This window comes from Meleagris gallopavo, chromosome 17 (assembly GCF_905368555.1).
Source record: "Meleagris gallopavo chromosome 17, MGAL_WU_HG_1.1, whole genome shotgun sequence".
Classification (NCBI taxonomy): domain Eukaryota; kingdom Metazoa; phylum Chordata; class Aves; order Galliformes; family Phasianidae; genus Meleagris; species Meleagris gallopavo.
This window is the reverse complement of record NC_139420.1, coordinates 5653151-5676732: the sequence shown is the minus strand read 5'-3', so window position 1 is coordinate 5676732 and position 23582 is coordinate 5653151. Positions and strand designations below refer to the sequence as shown.

The window sequence follows — 23582 nt, the reverse complement described above, 5'->3', positions numbered from 1 at the left end:
GCTGAAATATTTGAAGTCTATAGTGCATAAGTATTTCTTCATCAGCATGCTTACTGGGAGATGTGCATAATTCTCACATCGTTCTGCCAAAGCCACTTCTCCAGTTGGGCCCTGGGCTAGCTCAGAGGGAGCCAGCACAGCTGAGCAGCACTGCGAACAACAGCTCAGGAGGCACAGATGTTAATGCACTCAAACAAGCTTATTCAGCTGAGTAGGTTCAAAAAGCACAAGGAGTTAAGCAAGATGGGAGTCTTTTTGTTCTCAGCCATCCTTCTGAACAACTGTTTACATTCACTTAACAACTGCTATCTAATGAAAATATTTCTTACTTCTTAGCCTGTCTTCACCTCTCAGAACAGCAATGGAGCAAAAAAGAAAACAAAACAAAACTGCAAATAGGACCTGAAGTGCAACTGCACGTATTGTCACTGATCAAGAGCATTTTCTGGAAAAAACTGTGCTCAAAAGACAACCCAAAGGGGAGAGTGTTTGTTACTACAAAAGGGGCTGAAGCAGCTGCATATTGTATGGTTTATTTTAATTTTTTTCCAGGTTTGGACATATTACCTGATCCCTCTCAAAGAGGGCTAGCAGAATTCCCTGCCATTTAACTGGTTTTGCTTGCTCGTTTTTAAGATTCCTTTAAATAGTTTCTTAGAAGTGTATATAGCAGCAGTATGGTACAAAGATGGGCATTTTTTCCACAGTACACACAGATTAGTATTGCCACTGAAAATGCCTGAAACAAACGCTTTTTAAAAACAGCATTCAGTCTGTATTACTGATCAACCTGGAGTGTTCATAAAGCTTTGCAAAATTCCATACTAGAGTTTAAATAATAAAACTGGAAAGTGTTAAATATCATTCCAGGACTGGAATTACAGTAGATCCCACATTCTCTCAGTGCTGGCTTCTTGCCGAGCAGGTGCATGCTGCTAAATATACAGAAAAACCCAATGCAAACACGTTTGGTATTAAATATACATAAATAGCAGGACTGTAAACTGGAGAGCCATGCTTGCATAATATGCTGAGTCTGTGCTGAAGAGTCCACATCCTTCACCAAACACGGGACAGATGAGTTCTTCAAAGTCTGTTCACAATGCAGCAGCAATTAAGAAGGCTCCGTCCAACGCCGAGCGCCTGCTGTGCGCACAGGGAAGTGAGCTCCAATGTTGGCACCCAGCACCCCCTGGAGGGTTCACAGTTTCTTCATTTTGTCTTTGTTCTTCTGCAGCTTAGTGTGCACCACTTTGAGAGTAGTGAGGAAGTTCCCAAGGAAGAGCAGCAGAAATGTGAAAGCCAGCACACAAACCTGAGGGGGAACGGTGGGGAAAGTTGAGTGTTAAGTAAGGGTCAGATGAATTGGGGCAGGAGTAGTATTTTCACCAACTAAATTAGCTGCAGTGGGGTCTGATTGGCATGTTCAGAGATGCGTTAGCACGTCAGGAAAGAAGACAGGAGACAAATATGCACCTACACATCTGTTTCTGTGAGTTGACTGGGAAGCCCATTTGGATCATGATCATCTTGGCAGCAATATTACGGCATGGTTTGTTTTTGAACTTACTGCCATTCAGCATCAATGGACTCTCAGACAGTAAAATCAAATTGTAAATCCAGGTAGCCAAATGTCTTTAAGGATGTGATAAAAACATCCTTCTCCCCCTCCCCCACTATGTGTTTTTTCTGAACAGAACCAACACTCACCTGCCACTCTTTGCACTCCTTATGCCTGGACAACCCAAAAAGCGTGATTGCATTATATAGCTGCCAGAACTAAGAGAGAAAAGAATCATTACTATCAAAGATTTAGAAATGTTTGCCAGATAGATGTGATCCAAAGCACCATGTAACTGCAAGAAGCACAGCACCACCAGCACACCCTCCCCAGCCCCCACGTGGAAGAGGAGGAAATGGGACAGCCCAACTTACATGTCCACAGAACAAGAAGGGAAGAAGAAAAGTCAGTCCCCGCCACATCCAGGACTGAAATCCTTCTGGAAAAGGTTAACAGGGAAGAGAAAGTTAGCATAGGTAAGACAGGACTGTAACTGCAGCTCATCCCAACAAGATCATCCCATAAGACCTATTCCTGTCCTGTTCAGTAATAACCAGTTAAGTTAAAATAAAGTCTTGAAGTTGTGGTAATGGGAGGAGGATGAAAATGGAGACAAACACCTCCATCTTAATGCTCTCAAGAGCTGATGGAGATCAGAGCCCTGTTTCCAACCCATAGGACTCAAGAAAGAAAATAGAAGTCTCACTCCCATTCCTGCCTTTGTCCTAGAGGCAGCAGGACAGGGAATAACAGCTGTGCAAAACTTGCTTTCTGAAGGCCCCAAAGCCACCCCTGTATCATTGCCTTTAAAACCTACCCCATCTGTATAGCAGTATTGCAGGCAACCTCACCTACTGTAAGGTCCAGGTGGTTTCTCTCCCCCAAAGCACGGAGCCTGTACAGGCAGCCCCTTTGATAATAATATTGTAGGAACTGAACACAACCTGGAGAAAGAGAGAAAGTATTACTGATATGTTTATAATACTTCTGAATAGCTCACAAAAACTATTTTAATAATGTTTAATCCATAGCATTATTGTTTAGACTTGCATATTGTATTTTGTAGTTGTATGACACTGTTTATACATGCACAGTTTATGACTCTAGTATTTAACAAATGGAAGTGTTTTTTTTCTAAGCACACAACGTAGAAAACTACTTTATCTCTTGAAACACCAAGATATAATATACTCACTCTGAAATATTGAAAATGCTAAAAATTGACTGCGAAACATTTGATACATGAGTCCATCTGGCCTGAAAGCAAAATACAGAAGAAATATTTATTTGATTAAGTAGCATACAATACAGTGCCTTGTCAGCCAAGGAACCCATTAGTAAATGAAATAAGCAGCTGATAGCCAGCCCACTCCACCCCATCTGGGAATCCTGAAAGCATGCTACAGGCACACATCACTGCTTGTCACATCCTGCCCATCCTTTACACCACTGTGGATGGTAGGAGATGGTCTGTTTGCTTGGGCTGCCCCCTCTAACTGATTTGCCTATTGCAGTTTCCTGTTTAAATCAGATACTGATTAAAGCCATTCAGCTGAGTCTGCATCACTAAATCTAAGCCACAGAGCAGCACTGGTTGTGTTCCTTTTCTTAACTGTAGTTCAGGATACATGAACTTTTGCTCCAGCTCCTGCATGATCTCCTTAGAAATTCAGCAACAAAAACCATGTTGTTTTAAAACAAATTATTAACGGATCAGTTCACGTCAAAGCTGAAGTGGATCATATGGACACCACACACAGAGTTCACTGCTGTGTTGTTTGACCAACACCATCATCTGTTGGAATGTAACTTGCATGTTTTGCTTCACACCTGGTTTAGGTACTGGGTTATAATCAGAATCCATTCTAAAAGCAAAGTGCTGCTTGTTTGCTCAGTTTGATCAGACAAGGTTGATTCTTTGCTATGTGCCTGTGCAGACAGAGCTACAGCAGTGCTCACACTGGATTACCGTGCTCAGATTACACACTTGGAAGCACCTCAAGCAAGGCAGGGCAAACTCACCATGTTAACATTACTCCAGACAGGAACGTGGAGACATAGTGATGAGACACCCACCAGCCTTTGATCCTGAACAGAAAAAATAAGACCGTTAGATGAGAAATATAAATGTTAACTTTAGTCTGGTTTTAAAGATAAAAATTAATCCTGACTGGATTATGGATAAATAAGATGGCCTAGCTCAAACAAAAAATAAAGCTGGTGGCAGCAAAGGAGTTTCTGGGAAATCACCAAGGGGCAGCAAGGCAGCCTGCATTGCCCATGTGCTCCCTGCAGTGAGGACCCCCAGAAAGCCCACCTCCTGGTACACAAAGCCACAAAGGCAGCACAGACAAGTAAGTGTTGGGCAGGGACACGGGGAGCAGTGGGGCAGGAGCTGAAAGGCACCATCCCAACTCCATGACTGGGCTGCAAATGTGGGATGACTGGAGTGAGGCACACGACTAAGGTTCATCCTGAGCAGTACTGAAATGACTAATACACAAAGTTTTTTTTGACCTACATCCCCTTTTTTCCTGTGCCATACAAATAAATGAAGTTCTCTGTTAAGTTGCTGTTTCTTTTCAGACATGAATGTTGCAGAAAGCTCAGAAAATTACAGTAAAGCAGGAAATAACTGTAGCAAGGCAGGATCGAGAAGAGAAAAAAATGCCTCAGGGATGGCACTGATTTGGAAAGTAAGCCAACACGGGGTTAATTTTGGGTGCCTCCAACCAAAGGTCTGAAACATTGAGCACCTAGTTAGCACTAAGCAGCTGTGAGCCAATTCTGTGGCTGCAACAAGCCTGAGTTCAGAGGTTTCTCTGCTGGCAGTGGGCAAGCCACTTTCTATCCTTGCATACCCTTTTCTTTCGCACTTTTTGGAGCTTGCCATGTTCAGCTCTCACACACCAGCACGGCTTCAAGATCCATGGCCAGTGGCAAGATTTCTCCCTTGCTCTCAGTGGGCAGGGAGATGTAACACCAGAGAACTGCTCAGAAATCATTTTCATCCACAAATGCCACAGGCTGGATGGAACACACTGACTGTTGCCCATCCATCTCTAACCTGGCCTCCACCCAAGGCTGATACCTGACGTTCTGTGCCAAGACAAGACTTCACAAAATGCTCCCTCTGACCTCTGCTTAGAGGAGATTAGGGAAGAAATTGGCTACACACACTGATTTTGGAGAGGAAATGGACTGGCTGGAATAAGGAGTCCTGAGTTGCTATGTTACTAAGGAGCATACAAGTTACCTATGCAGCGTTCAGAGCAGGAACGCATGCAGAAAGCTGGACTAACTCAATGCTGATTGCTTGAAAGGTAGAAAGTGAGATATTAGAAGCCTAATTAATTAATTAATGCAACAGGGAGCTGCAAATGTTGCAGCAGCAGCCACTCACCCAGCAGCAAACCCGCATGCAGACTCATCACACCTGGGAAGAGATGAGGCGATTGCTGCGGTTTCCCCATGCCCTGTGCCAGCCTATCTGGATGATGAAAACTGGGGACATGCAACCATCAGGTTATTGCTAAAATCTACCACCAGATTCCAGGTTAAGCTACAGAAGTGCAAATTCAGTAAACTTCTCTGAGCTCTCCTGGAGTAAAGGCAAGAGGCAGAGTAGATGATTTATCACTCTCCAGCTAGGACAAGGACTCTGAGTTCAACTGCACCCAGTGGTCCTCACACCATCACCAGCCCCAACCTCCCCAGGTAGGCAGCCAGGTAGAGGAGTGCCCAAGCCCCCTGACAGCTACACGAGGCTGTGCAACTAAACCAGATAGAAGTCGGGGGGTGGAGGAAATCTCCTTCCAACATTCTCTTGCTCTAATAGTCTCTACTAATGCTCAGAGTGCACTTGATAACCCCACATACTGCACGAGCACAAAGCTGACTGCCAAAATCCATCAGGAATAGGACTGACCAGATAAAAGAATAATTTAGGATACTCTTACTTGAGGTATCATTAAAAAAAATGAGGGCTCAGACAGAGGATCATCTTTCAGTTTACTTCTCCCAGCACTCAACTTGCATTGCCAGCTGTTTATACAATTATCTACTCTTAACTACCAATATTCCTTTAACACAGCTGTAATTGGTCAAATGTTTCAGGACACACCACAGTGACCTGCAGGGCAGCCACACTGATCACACAGCATAAAGCAGTGATTTGGCTCCTTTTTCCTCACGAGAGGTGAGTGTATGCCAGTGTACCTACAGATAAGAAAAGGCACAAAGTCAGTATCCAGATTGGCCATTTCAGTGGAAACACACTGAAATTCCAGATCACACCTACAACTAACCCACAACTCTCAAAACCATCCAATACTTTGAACAAAGAAATCATGGACTTTTAGAAACTGCATCTTCTCCTCCCTGCCCTAACCTGATGGACACACATGCCCTTGGGAGAAACTGGGGAAGGGGACAGGAACAACACATCCTGCACAAAGGAATCAGCATTTTGGATTTGCTGGGATTCAGTGCCAAACTGAATCTACTTTTATTGCTTGTTTTTCTTTTAAGTACGTTTCCTGCTTGAAATAGTTTTTGCAGGTGGCACAGTACCTTGATCCATTGCTAATGAGAATGCTTTCCCGTATCGTCAGCGTGCAGTAATACCACACTAACAGAAAGTTGAACACTTCATCTGTCACCCTGTTAAAAAAAATAATAATATAAAAAGAGCACAGTAATAAGAAAGCCTGCTAATTATAAAAACACATTTCAAAAACCCCAATTTTCCCTCTGTTCCTCTGTCTGAATGAAAACATGCCCAACTGAGGCCACGGACACAAAGCCCCAGTCCTGGGCATCTCTGATCCACACACAGAGCTGTATGTATCAGCAGCACCTCCCCACTCAGTCCTTTACTGTGGAAGTGCCCTATGATGTAACACTGCAGATCTTGAGCCGATAAGCAGGTACACAGAGATGACATTAATTCCATCTGAAGGAGAGAAAGCACCATGGAAGCACCAGATGATCCAATTTAGACAGGCATTTCCAGACTAATTCAATGAGGAGATTCGATGAGATCTATACAAATCCAATCAACTAAAAGAACAGAAGAGCATTACACTCTCAGAGTAAAAGAGTTTTTATTTTGCCATTTGCAGTCCCCCAAAGCCATGGGGATCTGGAGCAGCCTCTGTACAGGACAGCATTAATCCTCGGTATGATCCACAGTCACCTCAATGGAAGAGTTTAGCTGAAACACCTCTCTGGTTTTTTTAAAGAAAATTGAGCAGGGGAGGCTTATTGATACATTGTCACGACCTAGACTTTACATCAAGTAGTCACATCTAAAATGAAAATGCTCCCTTATGTGGTGTTTGCATGGTGCTGATACCAACCTAGAACAACTTGCAAACAAAAACTCTTTTTCAAGTACAGTGCAACAGCAGAAAAACAACTGATCATGATGGACTTTCTATTGATTGTAACAAACTCCTGAAGTATTAAACAAGAAAAAGGAACCAGCTAAAATGCACGTCCTGCCTGCTCTGAAGAACAGCAAAAGATGATCTCCTGCTGGGGAAGCACAACTATTTAAAGCTTAAATATTGCTAAAGCTTGTATCTCACAATCTCAGACAACTAGTTCAAATTAGTTGGCTTCTAATCTAGTACATTTTTATTCAAAACACTTGGTCAAAACTAAAAAAAAATGCAGCCTTACCTGTAGTGAAGAATAAATCTGCAGGCCACGGCACCAAGTAACAAGATAATTGTGAGATAAAGTTTGAACTTCTCATACTCATCTTTGTAGGCGAACCTGGCACGCAAAAAGCACAGAGCATGAAATGTCACGTATCAGTGGGTGCACACAGATGTTTTACTGAAATGTAGCTTCATTTTTTCCAAACCAGATACAATCCACAAGCCAAACCAAAAACAAGTCAGATGTAATAGAAAACCATTCCTGTCTCTGGACTTCAGCACACACCCACTGCTAGCCCCAGACGTATGTGCATGGAAGCACTCACTCACTTTGCTTGGTTACTCAGGAGGGTTACATTCACATTTCCCAGCACCAGATTTAAGTACAAACTGGAAGACAAAAAACAACAGACCCATGTAAGTCCATTTACTATAAACACCATAGGCTAACATACATCAGGGCTTACATTTTTGCTGTAGGCTTTTAGTTAAAGCAAACTGGAGATGCAGACTACAGAAGATTTAAATGCAGAAAGTTCAGTCAGCATTTCCAAGAAGGAAGAGGAATAATTCATTTTCTGGTCTCTTTTCTGTGCTATGCCAAAGGGTAAAATGTCAGAAGCCAAAAATAAATTATATGGAGAAATTAGAAGAAAAGTTTCCAATGGATCCTTCCACCTGCAATGCTGCAGCCAATTCTACCAGCTCCTTGATTTCATTTCACTTCCCCACTCCAGACCATTTCCACCCGAAAGTTCAGCTCACTGTACAGACACAGAAAATGCAGACTTGGGAAGGGGAAAGCAAACAAATCAAGGGTAGAAATCAAGTCACTTGGCTCAGTTTACTCAGCATCAGCATCTCCTGAGCGCCAGAGCTGCAAAGCCCTTGACAACTGAACCAAATCCGTCCTAGCAACCCCACTTGAAGCAAAGTACAAAATTTAAGTCAGTTGAAAGCACTATTTGGAGAGAAGAAAGTTAAACAGGAAGGGGGAAATTTCCCATACTGATTTAGCCCTCAAAAAAAAAAAAAACACAGAGTGCAACTCACTGTTTCGCAGTGAAGTCTTCATCTCTTGCCAGTGCAGTTTTACTTCTGTTTTATCAAGCAAACCTGCCTGTGCCTACACACTACATTTACATACACTTCCAGCTAATGAATTCTGTGTACAACCGACATAGAGCTCAGCAAGAGATCTATGACTAATCCAGTTTTACATCTATTTCTTCAATACACACATTATCCTTTGGGAGGAACACCACTGTGAACACTTAAAAATCAGCCTTCCTTGAGCGCATGCCCCTTCTGACGAAGCACGTACCCGTTTTTCTTTGGCAAGTAGGCTTCCATGTCAAAGAAGGCATTTTGCCTCTCTTTGATCTGGGTGCTGATCTGCTCTATAAGAGCAAATTCTTCAGGAGTAGCTCTGGGCTTGCACCTGTGAAAACACAAACAAAATCTTCCTTTATGTTTTTGCCTCCTTTTATTTAAAGGATAGCAACTTTGTCAAAAAATGCATGCTGTTAGAAAGCTAACATCTGCCATGGTGCTGTTCTCTCTTGTTTTTATTTTATTTCATTGCCTGGTACCTGTCACTGTAGGTTATTTCAACTGGCTCCTTTACAAACCAGTTTCTTTCAGTGACAGGACTCCATACCTCTTCCAAAACAAAGCACTTCAGACACATTATGCAGTTCTGTAGGAGCTCCTTCCACTTTGGGAAGTTTGTATATGTCTCAGGCACTGCCCTTACAGCATCCAAACTGATCTGTGCTCTCTTGCCTCTAGCAAGACACCATGAACTTCTCATGAAAGACAAAAGCTCACTGTACAGCCTTTAGAAACAAACGAAAGAAATGACCTCGTGCACCCTCTAGAGCCACCGGTGAAAGCATGTCAAACTCATTTAAAATGAAAGGTCAGTGCAGCCCCTCCATAATCAATGGTAGCTTGGACAGAGGACAGCGAGGTGGAGAAGGGCCCTGTGGTTCATTTCTCTTGCTGCCTTCCCTCTGCTGAAACTGTGTATTTTAGGAAGGGCATGGAAAGTAGCTGGGCAGCGCTGAATGAGAGGAGGGCTCTGCGTGACCCCACCTGGCACCACTGCTGCTCTTCCTGCAGAGAAAGGATCTGTAAGCCACATTTGCAGCAACCAGCTATCCAAAACCCCTAAGCTGTCTGCCTGCAGACACCACCACCATGCACAACACACAAAAAAAGAATACAGAGAGCAGAGGCACCACACTGTATCCAAGAGCCCTCCTGTGGACCCAAAATTTTACCCCTTGGCCTAAGAGAGATGAGATACAGTGGCGGTTTAGAAGTCTCAGCCAGGCCCAACCCCACAAGAGGTTTTCATTGATGCTGCAACTACTCAAGCACAAGATATTTCAGGTTGTAACAAAAAACCACAACTGATGATTTACTGGCAAACTGCAGCATTACCAATTCGTGTAAAACAGAGCAGCGGGGTTAGCAGCCAGCACTGCCTGGGATCTGCACACAAGGAATTCAGCAAGCAGCTGAGCAGCCAGGAACAGTTCCTTCCTATAAACCCACCTACGGTGGTTACACCTCCAGCATCAGTGCATGAACCTGATCTGCCAGCACAGCTTATGGACAAAGCTTTGCTCACCTGGCAAAACATACAGACCAACAGCTGTACAGTCCCACACCATAGCAGACATACTGCAAAGATGCAAATCCATTCAGGCTCCCTCAAAGACTTACTGGATCTTTTTTATTTATAAGTCTTGATCTCTCACGTGGTTACAAAAAAATCTACCTGGCTGTAACAAAGGAGGTAACTCAAGATCATACAAAGCAAAACTGCCTCCATGATGTAGATTACATATTAAACTGCTGAAAATCCAAACACTTCTGCTGTTTGGGAAGCAGAAACACCCCATCCCTGCCTCCTCCACCCTTCAGACCTCCTGTTACCGTTGCAGGCTGTGCTTCAGGTCCCTTAATGTCTTCTTCTGCAGGTGTATGGAGCTGCTGCAGGCTGTCTGCAAGCTGGTGACTTCCTCCAGTTTCTGCCTGTAAACTTTGTGTGTTTCCTACAGGAGAAGAAGAGAGGTTCAGTAGGAAGAGCCCTTCTGGGTGATGCACTGTATTTGGTCCTCACATCTGAGTAAAGCAAACCTGGTGTTTGGGAGCCAACAGGTACCTGAGGAGGGGGGATTCCTGTGCTGCTCCATTACAATGGGGCAAAGCAAACCAGCTTAAATAGACACTAACAAAATTCCTGAGAAGAAAGAGCATCTTCTCTGCATTCACTTCATTTCCTCTTTCTAACAAGCCTTTACCTGTGGGGAGCTCCTTGTTCCTAGCACACCCTGTAATAAAGCCCTTATTGTCTGGTTTGATCCCAAATCATTCCCATCAAACATGTGGAGAACCTGCAGGAACTCTGATCTCCCAGCCATTCAAGCTGGGAAAAAAAGAGGAAAGGAGTTGAGGCCCCAGGTGGAAACCACAGGAATCACCACAACCCAAACCCAGGCACTGAGACAAGACTCCTGACCACCATGGCCACCCCCATCCCTACTTCTGCTCCAGCACAGCCACACTGGTGCCTCCAGCACATCAGGAACCAAGTCCCAGCTCATCCAGCAGAAGGAAGGATTCAACAGGCCCAGGAGGTACTGGATCCTGTGTTCAGTCCTCTCAGAGATGGCAGCAAGGTACACAAGGGCTTGGTAAGCAAATAAATCTGATGTGGATTTCACACCACAAACAAACCTGTACAAGTTGAACACCTAGCTGAGTATGTCACAGTTTGCATCAGGACCCTCTGCAAGCCAGATGCCTTATTGTCATGTGGAAGTTCAATATTAGCTCTGGTTTAATGAGAAAAATAAATTTTAAGAGCTATAACAACTCAGAAGTGTTGTTGAGGAGGCAATGCAGGGGTTAAGTGGCTTTTTGCTTTATCTCCTTAGGACATCTCAGGTAACAACCACAGAAAATTACCACTGGTTTTCGTGAAGCATAAAAGCAGCACTAAGACCAAACAAAACAGATCTATGCTTTTCTGTTCATGATTTACAGGAGCCATATAACTCCACCATCCAACCTGAAAGCCTTAATGACCAAACTAACCGTGTCCAGGGACCTCAGTGCCCACCACTGGTGCAGCCTGGCTGAGAACTGGCAGCACTTTGGGGCTCTCTGGGTTGCACAGGAACTCATTCTGCTCCTCTGCATGTCACACAACAGTGTATTTTCCAAGGCTGCCTAAAAGGGGATAAGGAGCTGCTCAAAAAAAGTATTCAGGTATTTACTGGAAAACATGCCAATTGAGAACTGGTAAATACTACCATTAGCCAAAAACATCACGATAATGACTTAAAAGTGACAGTAAATCTAGAAGGACATAGGGAAGATCCTTATTCATCAAGAGCAGTGGCTGCACAAGGAGCCCTGCAGCTGCTAACACAGACAACCCACAGCCACATTCCAGACGGCCAGGTCCGGCCACAGCTCTCTCCACGTAGTAAGCATGCATTGAAAAACAAAGGTCCCACACACCGGGGGGCATTTCTTGGGGTAACAGCCGCTTTCCAAAGGAGGCAGAGGTGCCACGGGCACCGTTAGCGGCTTACGGCAATACCCAAAACCGCGATGCTCCGCAGCCCCGAGCCGCCTCAGGCCGCTGCCCAGACCTCCCCAGTAGCACAGCCCAGCGCCAGCGTGCCGCAAACCGACGGCAGCGCACAGCCCCGCTCTGCTGCAAGGGAGCGAAGGTGGCCCCGACCAGAGCCGGCCGTGCGGATATCGAGTGAGACAGAGCGGAGCGCACGGGAAGCAGGGCGGGACACGGCTGCTGGAATAACTACAGGAGCACGGAGCTGCGCCCGCTGCGGCTCAGGAGCTCCGTGCTCCCGCTTAGAGCCGGGCCTCCAACCCGCGGCGCCCTGACGGAGCTGCCGGAGCCACGAGGACGTGCGGAGCGCCGCGGGACTCCGCCGGGGAGAAAGGCTGCGGAGCGCGGGCTGAGCAACGGGACGGGAGAGGGATGGAGAGCGGGGATCTCCCTCCTCCTCCGCCGCGGCACCACCAGCCGGCGGACGCGGACCGGGAGCGAACATCGCCGTTTCGCCGCCTTCTACGCCGGACCGCCAGGAAAGAAGCCGGCGGCCCTCGGAAGGACGCGGCACGCCCGAGCTCGCCGCGCTCCGTCCCCGCATCGCGCCTTCGCCCGCAGGGTTCGGGACACCCGCAGGCGGCGCGCGGTGAGCCGCCCCCGGGCCCCGCCTCACCTGCAGCTGCCGGAACTCCTCGTCCAGCTCCCGCCACTCCCCGCAGCACCGCTCCAGCTGCACCCTCATGGCGCTGCGGCGTGGCGCGAGCCGCTGGGCCGGCGGGACGAGAGCGGCGCGAGCCCGCAGCCCGGCCCGGCGGCCACGTGCGCCGCTGACGTCATCGCGCGGGGCTGAGGCGGCGCGAGACGACACGACACGATGCGCCCCGCCCATCGGCGCGCCGCGCGCCCTCCTGAGGTAACGGCCGCCAACGGTCGCCGCGCGGGATGTGAGGCGGTGTGAGGGGAGGTGGGAGTGTGAGGGGGGCCGGTTCCACTCAGCACAGCTGTGCGGGACGCTGCCCGTCTCCGTCTGCAGAACGGGTTCTGCTCTGACATTCTGCTGCAGAAAAGCATATAAAAAAATGACACTCCTGGCTTCTCCACGCCTTTCCTTTCCTGCCTGGTGTTACAAACAGGTCCTGCGGCTCAGCCAGAGTGTGAGGAGAATTCCTCTGACCTGTCCCAGAGGCTGCTGTGTTTTCTGGAGCCTGCTTTATCTCAGGAGAGTCTCCATTCTATTTCTCCTGTCGGCCCACTAAACAAACCACAGGTGCTGCTCAGTCAACATCCAGCTAGCCCCATCCTGTACAGTTTTCACATCCATCTTTAGGATGCATCCTTATCTCCCCACCACTGCTCAGCCCTTCTCCATAGCACAGCACTGCTGCAGGTGAGACTTGGATTCAATTTATCATTTTACAGACATAGCCGTGCAGGTGTAACAGCCAGAGATGCTACTGAAGAGGGTTCATGGCATCCCTGACTTAGGTGCCTTAAACACAGCTTACTAAAAAATGACAGAAATGTACAGAAAGCAACCAGTGCTGAATGATCAGACTGGTGAGCGTTCCTTCCTTGCCTCCCAGTGTTGCTGCATCAGTCTGGTTTCTGGAGCCTGCAGCTGGATTACTGGATTTGAGGCTGTGAGATGGTCCTTTTGGTGTCAATACATGATGAATGGTGCATTTCCTCTGAACTTGAAGATTTTAAAGTTTTTAGGTATCTTGCAACTCTAACTTTCCATCTTTTTTAATGGCAAGCCTTTCTTCTTGGACCTTTGAAAAGCAAATCTACCAATAGAAAATCTGTTTTGCCTTTGCTTTTAATGGTCCTTGAGTCATCAACCATCACTGCCAGAAAACATATCAAAGAAACTGAGTTAATAATTCAAGTTAAAGATCACAGCAGTTGTGTCTGTTCCTCTGATGTTAACTTTAATTGGAGTACTTATAGTAATATACAGTCAGATGTGAGCTCCTTTCTTTTGCCTTCCAGACTCCTGAACACATTGCATTCATTCTGTTCTCTCGTGATAACTGAATCTGTTTCCATCGATTCTTTTCCTTTATCTTAGAAATACCAAGTCTTTCCAGCAGTGCAAACAGGAAAGGGTAAAATACAAATTCTAACATCAGGTGACAGTAAGCCATGATAAATAAAACATTCTAACTCATATTTCAATGGAGAATTGGTACTGCTGATCTCATCGTGTAATCGGGATTTATTCTTCGGTTCAGGACTTGGAACAAGTGAGGCATTATCTCAAGTACGGCCGAATTACTTTTGCCTTCATAATCATCCTGTGATTTGCATGTTTTAAAGCAGTACCCAGGGTCCTACGGGGCACTCTATGGTTGCACAGCAAGTAATTCTCAGCTTGGGGCGACTTCTCTGATTAACATCGGAATCCCTGAGCGGTGCTGTCGCAGGTACTCAAGTAGAGACAATGAGCTGTAAACCTGCAGCAAAAGAAATTCTGGAGGAAAGGCTGTCTGGTAGGCAGCAGCTGCAGCAGCTCTCTGGTAACATGACACTTTGCATGGATATGCAAGTGCTTGGGCATCTCAGATAACCTACAGATCTGACTTCAGATTGTCTGGATGTAAAAACAACACGATCTTTATCTTGAGAGAGCTGTTCACAGCAAACAGGGGCAAAGAGATGAAAAGAAAGGCATTCCTGCAAGGCTGTCTTCTAAGCAAAAATCAGCCCATGGAATTTCTGTCTTCAACATCTCTTAAATCCTGATCACAATAACTCTTCAAATCACCCGTGGGGAAAAGCGGTGAGTGCTGCACCCACTCTGCTCGTTTGGCCAAACCTGACACACGTTTGGTTACAGTTCAGGACACTCCCACCTCTTCCTCTGGGTTTTAAATTGAATGTAGCAGCACTCAAACACACATCTGAGCATCCTGCTTTCACAGTATGTTGTTGTCACATTCTTCACCTTTAAAGAATTCCAGCATATGTTTCTCTAAGTGTTTTCCTCTATTTACAAAGTTCCCGGAATAAACTTATATTATTGACTCTGACAGTTTTCAGTTGGTTTGGACGTTTCACTTTGGTGATTCCCTCCGCTTTGTGAGAGCAATCTCAGCTCAGAGCAGCTGTCTTTTTATTGCAAAAATGATTGGTTTCAGATGTTGTAGAGCACCAAAGTCCTTTGGGTTCATTTAATAACAGCAACCAAATAAAATCTCACTTTTTAAACTGAGAAAAGAAAAAACTAAAGCCCACGATGTGTCTCATGACCTCGGTGCACAGATGGCCGAGGCCTGCTTGCACCTCCCGCACACCTCCATTGCTCCGTTCAGCACACTGGGGCTACTGTCCAAACTTCAACTCAGAGAAAGGTTTGTAATAGAGTATAGTAAGAAATATTGAATAGAATGGAGCCCTCTTGTCACTCATTTGAGGATCAGCCCTCAGCAGGACAGGTCGATCCTCCCAGGCCATCTTTGGTTCTGTTTTACTAGTGAGACACGGAGCTGCACTCTTGAATTCTATGCAGCTCATACTTGTGTATTGTTCTTATTGCCATTGGCTTTGCTTACATCCGCCTCTGTGCCTTTTCTAAGCATTAAGGGGTTAAAAAAACACTCCGTGAATTTTAATTTGCTGAATTATCTTCTTTTCTTTATTGCATCCAAACCAGTTTAAAGTGAATATTGAATTTCAAACATATACATACCTGTACCTTTTATTTGGCAAAAGTTGTGGGTTGGTGACACACGGTTTGGGCTTGCTTTTCTAAATCCGTGCACAAGCTGCACTGGTTAAAAATAAACACGTGCAATTGTCCAAGTTGGGTAATTAATTAATGTCACTGACAGATTCTCAGTTAACCGCAGTGCAATACAGTGGCTGAATTATTCAAGATTAATTAATTCAAGATAATTAATGCTTTTCCAGCAGGGCCTGTTTGTGCTCGTAATATAAGGCTGTAACCTTGGGGCTGCAATAAGCATTTTTTTTTCTCCTTTGTGGGCTTCCCCCACCAATCCCTGTCCTGCTCCGCAGCCCCGTGCCTTCACTCTCTGGTGGTTCTCAGGCTCTGCACAAAACCTGAACACATTTGTGAAAGAGCGTGAAGAAATCCCTCCTGAACACCCTTCTCTCATTCTTAATAACGGGCAATATATTTCTTGTAGCAATATTTCCTAGCTGGGTCAGTCTGCACAGCACTCTGTCGTACCCACAGACCGCTGCACGCGCCCATAGCGCCCATAGCGCCCATAGCGCCCATAGCGCCCATAGCGCCCATAGCGCCCAGCACTCGCTCCCGTTCCCTGCAGGCTCTCCGGGCCGCCCACAGCCGGCGCTGCTCCACTCGCTCCGCGCACGCGTCGGAAGCGTCGCTATGACGACTCGGCGATGCCCGCAGCGGTGACTGGAAGCGCTGCGCTCCCCAGCAGGTCGGTGCTCCCGGGGCGGCTGGGCCGGGCGGTCGGGAGGCGCGGGCCCGTCTGCGGTGGGCTTTCCCGACCCACTGCCGCCTCACTGCGCTGAGCTCACAATGAGCTCGTTTCCCACTGCTGCTGCCCGGTACCGCTGGTGAGGAGCGAGATGGGAAGCACGATACACAACAACACTGCTTATTGGGGTAGAAGGGTTGTCACAGACACCAAAATGCCATTTTTGTTAGCAGTGATAGACACGAAATAATTTTTGAATCATAAGTGGAGAGCTAAGGGTGAATGTTAACTGTTTTCTAAGATACTAGATTTATCTAAGATACTAGATTTTACTCCCTAGCAGTGAGATATTTCCTAAAATACAGTTTTGCCATGTGCTTCAATGAGTGCTCCCTACTGACATGAGTAGGCAGAGGAGCAGCCTTAGAAAGGAGATTGGCTGTGTTCCCGCTGTGCCAGGACAGGTCTGACCTTCCCTTGTGTCCCAAAGTCCTCTTGAAAGTACACAGCCCCATCCTGCTGCAGCTTACTTAGCATTTCCCAACATGCTACCAGCCTATTTTCAGATAGAGCTGTTTTGTACATCGGTATTTTTAGATACCTTCTGTTTGTTGCATCTTGATATATATCAAACCCAGACCTCAGTTACTGGCTCAGATGCATATTAAAGTACAGCTTACAAATAGACTGTTCTACCAGTACCTGCCTTTGTAATTTCTCCCTAATTCATTTCTGACAAACATTTGTTTTCCCTTCCAGCTAAGAACACGATGCCTGTTGTAAAATACCCCAGGGCTGCAGAGCCTCTCTGGCATGAATGGGACAGGAAAGCACAGAAAGATGGATTAAGACATACAGTCTATGCTGTAAATGGGGATCAGTATACTGGAGAATGGTTGGACAACTTGAAACATGGTAAGATCCATCATTTGGAGAAAAGCACCAACGTAGGCATCTTTACAAAAGTTCGGGGTTTCAGGGAGCAGTCAGTCAGTGGCTGTGTGTGTTCATCCACGTACAACAGCATGTGTTCGATGTAATGCCGTGCAAAAATGTGCTCAGACATATTTCTAATGGGTAATGAAGTGTGCACTCAGCTGCAGGGCTATTACTGAGACATCTAGACTACAGATGTTACAAATGCTCTAAAACCCAGCCTGGTGCAGTCAGCTCCACGCACCCACAGCTGCACTGACACAGTGCTCTCAGCTCCCAGCACACGGGTTGCAGGGAAAGCATACCCAGTGCACAGACAGCCCAAAAAGCAAGGATGCTGCTGCACTGCCAGCACTGAAACACACTGGTTTATGGTATAATCATTTAGCATCACACATTCTCCTACATTGTGATCATCTCCCTGCAATCCCTGTTTATTGAAACAGGTAAAGGCACCCAGATCTGGAAGCACAACGGCGCTATTTACAGCGGTGACTGGAAGTTTGGGAGGCGGGATGGGTACGGCTCGTACAGCATCCCTGACCCCGTAACCAAGGAGTACCTGAAGGTGTATACAGGCTGGTGGAGAAACGACAAAAAATGCGTAAGTGAGATTTCCTGCACCTGCCTTGAAACATGCAAAACAATCATTTAAAGCACTGATTTTTTTCAAATGGCACCAGTCCCCCAATTTGAAGGTTCAGAAGGGTTTGGGGGAAATGAGTATGTGAAGCAAGAAATGAAAGCAAGAGCTCTCGTGCTGAAGCCTCTCCCGGTGGGAAAGCCATCTCCCTACCCTCCCCAGCCTTCAGGCCTGGGTTTGCTTTAAAATTGAGCTTGTCCCTCCTGAAAGCTCAGGAAGTTCCAGGGATGACATCCATCACACTGCAGAGCCCACAGACTCCAGCAGGAAGCACCCATCTCCCCATCCCCCAGTCCCTGCAGCACAGGAGGGTCAGGCCACATGTCCGTGCATGAGTGCATCCTGACCCCAACACTGACGTGCTTCCAGCATGCTTGCAGTGCAGGAGGAACTTGCCCACAGAGCATGCACTGCACGTGCTGTGAGAAAAATCAGCTTAGAAGCACTGTGCTGCAAGTTTTACAGCACATTAAGCAAAAAAGACAAGTTATTTTGGGAATTGAGCCCATCACATAAATCACCAGCTTTTCTACAGGAAGCACAATGAGGAAGTCATCCGGTAAAAACAACTGCAATCCTATGAGCAAAATCCTTTTAGGATTTTCTGAGCCAATGGAAGCCTTATGTTTGCCTTTGTGTCCACTCCTAAGTTAAACGAATAGCCTCTCGTGCTTCTAATTGGCGTGCAGCTCTACGGCTTGAGCCTCTTTGCAGGAGCTTCTTCCCTCATTCCCTGGGAATGTAGTTTGGATGACTGAATTTTGGCAAAACATTTACAATGACATCCAAACAACAGTATTTTTATTTATTGTTCTTCTACAAAATCCTCCCCTTGGCATCCAGGAAGCTTAATAGAATTGCTGCTCTGAAGAATCAGCTATTGACACAACTTTTTCTTTTTTCCCAAAAGGTAAATTATTGCTTTTGTCCTATGGAAAAACTCATTAATAATGTGTAAATATTTCTCAGTGGTATTATGCCCCACCATGGGGAAGTCTCTAACCTCGCCAGCACAGACACAAGATAAACACCTCCCTGAGGTTTCCAGCTCACACACACCTACTAGGCTTAATTCAGAAGTTCATTGATCAGATGTACCACCAGCAATGAGCTGAGAGATGGTCTGAGAAGCGAGAGCTGTTTGTGTTTATGGATGGAGCAGGAGCAAAATCCATTATTAGTGGCTCTGGAGATTGTTAGTCTGCCCTGGGCTGGGAAGGCGCTGCCAGCCTGGGACGCTGCAGACTGCAGGAGGCATCAGCTCTGTCACAGGACATCACATCCCACTGGGAGAGCCATGTCACTTAGGTCGTGCATCCCCAAGTTTGTAAACCAGTCGAACCTGCTTTTAGCCAAATATTAGCAGCAGTCATGCCAAAAACAATACACTGAAATACAGACCTGAGAGTTTGTTATGGGAATTTGATAATTGGTCAATAAAATCTCATCGCATCACCTCTCATTTCCTGCAACACATAAACAGAGGTTGAATTAGGCTGCCAGCAGCTGTATCTAATGGTAGTAAGCAAAGGAGCAACATACCAATAAATTAATGCTCCAGAACTGAACACCAACACCTTCTAGATAGAGAGGCTCCTGAGCGACCTCCTCTGCTGCTGCGCAGGGCTACGGGACGATGTTCTACCCCAGCGGAGAGCGCTACGAGGGCGAGTGGAGCAGCGGGCAGAGAAGCGGCTGGGGTCGGATGTGCTACGGAGACGGCTCCACCTACGAGGGGCAGTGGCTGGCAGACCGGCCGGGCGGGCAGGGGATGCTGTGCCTGCGTAAGTACCAGCGAGCCTGCCTGGCCCTGAGTAAAACCCACAGCAAGCGGTGACGGTTCTTTCCTCCGAGATGATCGGTGGTGCCGCCTTGATCTCCAGCGCAGCCTTGTGGGGCAGAGGCTGCCGCCCCGTCTGGTGCCTCTGTCGAGCAAGCATCGCGGGCAAGGGCGGGCTGTGATGCTTAAGGCCACACACATGGAAGCTTGCTTTTGCTGTGATTTACATTTAAATGACGGAGACAGTTAGGGCTAGAGATAATATATTGTTGGGTCAGAGAAGAACAAATCGCTATTTTTAAGGCAGGCACATCGCCAGGCATGCTTTCTAGCTACCGCATACCAAAGAGTCCATTTTCCAGTACATTACAAACAACTGTTCTTGTTCTGGGCTCCTTCATCCCCTCTTGTACTTCCGACAGTGGCTCACAGTGAGAGAACGCAGGGGTTCATTAGCACCCAATGCCTTCCCAGATATGACACTTGAATGTATCGCAGATTGGAAATGTTGGGGCAATCCCATCATAAAACAGAAATTTGGATCTTTTTTCCTCTTATTTTGCTAGCGATCCAACTTTATTTTTTCCCAAACCCAAGACTGCCAGTCCTTTGCAGTACAAAACGCCACGTCCCAGGAACATCTCAAGAAACATCACTCCGCAGGTTATTATGATTATTATTAATAATCTCTTTTTTTCCTGGGGGCAATCTCAAGGCAAATCACTTGCTAAGCAAAGCAGCCAGGAGGAATAAGCATGATCCCCCCCTCTGCACGCTGTGTACACATCTACGCTTTCTCTGCTGGCTGTAAATCCATTTTGGATCAATGGCTCATACCAATGACACCAACGCATGCTTTTAGGGGCAGCTCATTCAGCTGCCACACTTTGTTCCCATCTAAACCAATCTCCCTGTTACAAACCAGGCACCCTCTGGGTTTAGCAACTGCTGCTGGGCTGCTCAAGAGCCCGCCTATCCCAGGCAGAGCCCGGGACCCCACTGAGCCAGATTCCTTCTGGTTAAAATTAGCCAGAGTGATTATTTCATACCCGTAAGCTGAACGCATTCAGCTCGACCGCTGGAAGTGTGCCCACGTGCTGACAGCATTGCAATGGTGAAAGAAAAAGGAGTTCTACAGCGGAGGTCACAACGAGCCGCAGCCCAGATTAAATCACTCGCCCTGGCCACGTGTCTGGCAGGGGGAGCAGTCAGGAGCAAAGTGCTGCTTCACCACCGCAGCTCAGACCAGAGCAGTGCAGCAGTAGGCAACGCAGCCCTGCGATCCTCTGGTGGGGAGCAGATGTGAGCAATGAGAACCCCAGAGCGCTGCAGCACGCCCTGTGCAGCCAACAGCCCCTCTGACATAGCCTCGGCTTTGTACCTAGCCTCTCGAACACATGCAAATTTCACGGTCTGTTCATGTGTTTGATCGCAGCAAACAATAATAGATATGAAGGAGGTTGGAAAGATGGAAAGAAGCACGGCCCAGGCAGATTCTTCTTCTTGGATAAGGGACAATTGCTTGAAGGCATCTGGGTGACAGATGTACCAAAATGCGGGATTATGATTGACTTCAGCAGAGATGCGGCTCCTGCCCCTACCCAGTATCCGATCCCAAAGGTAACTGCTTGGAAATGCTGGTTTGCTAACAATATCTTCGCCAACAGCACTTGTTAGAGCTCACAGTACCTATTTGGGTCATGCTTTCTCTTCAGGTAGTCATTCTCAGGATCTGTGCTCAAGCTCTTTTGGTTAGCGGTGACCTGAACATCCCCGCAGGGCCAAGCAGCTGGCTCAGTGGCACAAAGTCCCTGCTGGAGCCTTGGACTTGCCCGCACTTCTGAAAATGCAGTTTTGCATGAAAACTGCTTAGTGCTCCAACCCAGCACAAAGGAGATGCAGATAACAGCCACAGAGACAACAGTGGGATTTGTGTCAAAACTAAATGATTTCTCCCAGCCCAATGGCTAAGGCTGACCAGACCTCACCAAACCAGCTGCACCCTGCACCAGCTCTGTTCCCCAGCCCCTGGCAGTGCCCACACCAACATCCCTACTGCCCCATTCCCTTGAGAGCAGCCAAACAATGCAGAGCTTTGCTGAGGACTGAGCTGCAACACCTTCAATGACCACAACTTGGCACACAGCCACTTTTTTCCAGTAGTGCAGGGAACAGAGGCTTCACAGCCAGTGACATTTCTTACCTTCTAATGCTGCTCCAGGAACAGGATTGTAGTAATTAGTGCTGGGCAAAGCACAGCCTGCTGAGGCCCACAGCTCTTACAACTTCATTTCCTAACTGTATCCACATCTGCTTTCTCTAGTAAGGTTCTCCAGCATTTTTGACAGCCAGTTCCTTCTTCAAGTTTAAGGTACACTCATAGCAGCACATAATAATAAAAAACAAACACTCACCAGAGAAAAGCAGCCCCAATTTTGCAAAAAGAGCAGTGCTTCTGTAACTAAAAATCTTTACCTCACATGGTTTGTCAGAGGTCACCCAAGAGAGCTGCCTCTTTGGCATCTCAGCCCAGGGCACTGGATGAATTTCATAGCTGCTAAAGCAGGGTGCTCGAGCCCAGCAACTCAATTAACTCCCATGAAGACCAAATTATAACCCAGTTTTCCTTGTTTTATGAACTAAAAGAAAGCATCAGCTCTCACTGCCATTATTGTGCTTTCAGCTGGAAGAGATTTATTGATCTCAGAACAGGAATGAAGAAACATAAAAGGAGAACAATTGACTACAGGTTTTCATAAACCATTTGTCAAATTGCCATCACTAGCACCAGTTAGGGAAAACTCAGCCTTTTTTTTCTTTCAAGGCATGCAAGGAAAATGAGCAATAGGAGGATGTGTTTGAGAGGGCCCTGAATGTAGCCTGTAGCGCGGGGAAGGAAAACTGAGTGGCCTTGGAGCACTGCTGTCCTAGTTACTGCAGGCAGGGCTTTGTAAGGCTTAATTAAACAAGGACACTGTCTTCTACTGGGGAGAACACACACGTAAAGCCCCCAGCACGTGTGGGGATATAAAGCAAGTCGGAGCAAGATGACAAGCTCCTGGCACAGCTTTAGTGCTTCCCTTTGCATTACCTGCATGCATCCCATTTGATGGCATGGACTCCTGCTTTCACGTGACTTACTGATGCTCAGTTGTATGACTGCTCATTACTCACTATGAAACTACAGGCGAGATCCAACAGGCTGCAAACCAAAGCCAGTTTTGCTCAGGAATGTGCTGTTGTTAAAAAAAGAATCAATGCAGCGCTCCATACTGGGCTACTGCAAGGAGACAAATGGATATTCAACATTGTAATGAAATTCAGGAAGTGCAGTGATGTTTCTGAATTAGTAACTGAAAGGTTGTGGTATAAACTACAGTCCTGCTGCATGGGAGATGCTCTGTTAACGTTAATCAATAGCTATAAACTTTAAGCCTCTTTAATTACACTGCATAATTTATTTCCATTCTTTTTATTTAGATTGAACTAGCTGATCCTGATGGTGTTTTAGCAGAGGCCCAAGTGATGTTTGATGACAGCCAAAACGAATAACTGGATGCTGAAGGAGAAAAGATGCAGGATAAGAACACGATCTCAGGTTGCTTACTCATTTGTCTCATGTCTGTGCTGCCATACATCATCTTGTGGTCAGCCTCACCTGTCACCCAGAACTGCCCCTGTATGCTTCACTGTGCAGGCAGCTGTGCCTCAGGCCTCCTCCCACCCACTGTTATTTAAACACAACAAACAGCAAGCAAATAAAAACCACTCACACAGCAAAATATGCTGGGGGATGCAGCGACTCTTCGCCCAGCTCCTGGCTTATTCCTCCTGTTGGTCACAAGGTCTGTGGCTGACTGCTGAGAAACACACTGGGGAGCACGCAATTAGTTCACCTGATTTAAACTATGCTTCAGAGTATCACATCTTGTTTACAGCTGTGTGGTCCCTTTTCACTTTTTCTCAGCTGGAAGATAACCTACT

At 46.5% G+C, this 23582-nt stretch overlaps 2 protein-coding genes across 5 annotated transcripts; one reads left to right on the top strand and one right to left on the bottom strand.

Annotated features, from left to right (window-relative positions):
* Positions 1-517: 517 nt before the first annotated feature.
* On the bottom strand, positions 518-12694 carry TMEM120B (transmembrane protein 120B). 4 transcript variants are annotated; one of them, XM_085238920.1, is made up of 13 exons: positions 12498-12692; positions 10174-10292; positions 8552-8668; positions 7558-7617; positions 7247-7342; positions 6134-6223; positions 4965-4997; positions 3584-3649; positions 2757-2818; positions 2413-2505; positions 1936-2000; positions 1711-1779; positions 518-1315 (listed from the first exon to the last, which is right to left on the bottom strand). In XM_085238920.1, exons 1-13 carry the CDS (start codon positions 12564-12566, stop codon positions 1202-1204), a joined length of 1053 nt encoding a protein of 350 aa, XP_085095046.1. In that variant the 5' UTR covers positions 12567-12692; the 3' UTR covers positions 518-1201. The 4 variants fall into 4 exon arrangements, with proteins under 4 accessions (XP_085095046.1, XP_031411826.2, XP_085095048.1 ...); XM_031555966.2 differs by lacking the exon at positions 12498-12692 and adding an exon at positions 11338-11633; XM_085238922.1 differs by lacking the exon at positions 4965-4997 and having other exon boundaries at positions 1707-1779; positions 12498-12694.
* Positions 12695-16101: 3407 nt separating this feature from the next.
* Positions 16102-23380, top strand: MORN3 (MORN repeat containing 3). Its single transcript, XM_019621032.3, has 6 exons — positions 16102-16239; positions 16999-17154; positions 17622-17779; positions 19443-19602; positions 21034-21218; positions 23079-23380. Exons 2-6 carry the CDS (start codon positions 17010-17012, stop codon positions 23148-23150), a joined length of 720 nt encoding a protein of 239 aa, XP_019476577.1. The 5' UTR covers positions 16102-16239; positions 16999-17009; the 3' UTR covers positions 23151-23380.
* The last annotated feature ends 202 nt before the right edge of the window (positions 23381-23582 follow it).

Bases quoted from the DNA above. Each gene is read 5' to 3' on its own strand.
- TMEM120B (XM_031555966.2), bottom strand. From the start codon at position 11,442: ATGCAGAGGAGCAGAATGAGTTCCTGTGCAACCCAGAGAGCCCCAAAG. The intron at 7,343-7,557 runs GTGAGTGAGTGC...TTTGCGTGCCAG, and splicing joins CTCCTGAGTAACCAAGCAAA to GTTCGCCTACAAAGATGAGT. The intron at 2,819-3,583 runs GTGAGTTTGCCC...TTTTGCTTTCAG, and splicing joins TCTGGAGTAATGTTAACATG to GCCAGATGGACTCATGTATC.
- MORN3 (XM_019621032.3), top strand. From the start codon at position 17,010: ATGCCTGTTGTAAAATACCCCAGGGCTGCAGAGCCTCTCTGGCATGAA. The intron at 17,155-17,621 runs GTAAGATCCATC...TTATTGAAACAG, and splicing joins GTTGGACAACTTGAAACATG to GTAAAGGCACCCAGATCTGG. The intron at 17,780-19,442 runs GTAAGTGAGATT...GCTGCTGCGCAG, and splicing joins GGAGAAACGACAAAAAATGC to GGCTACGGGACGATGTTCTA.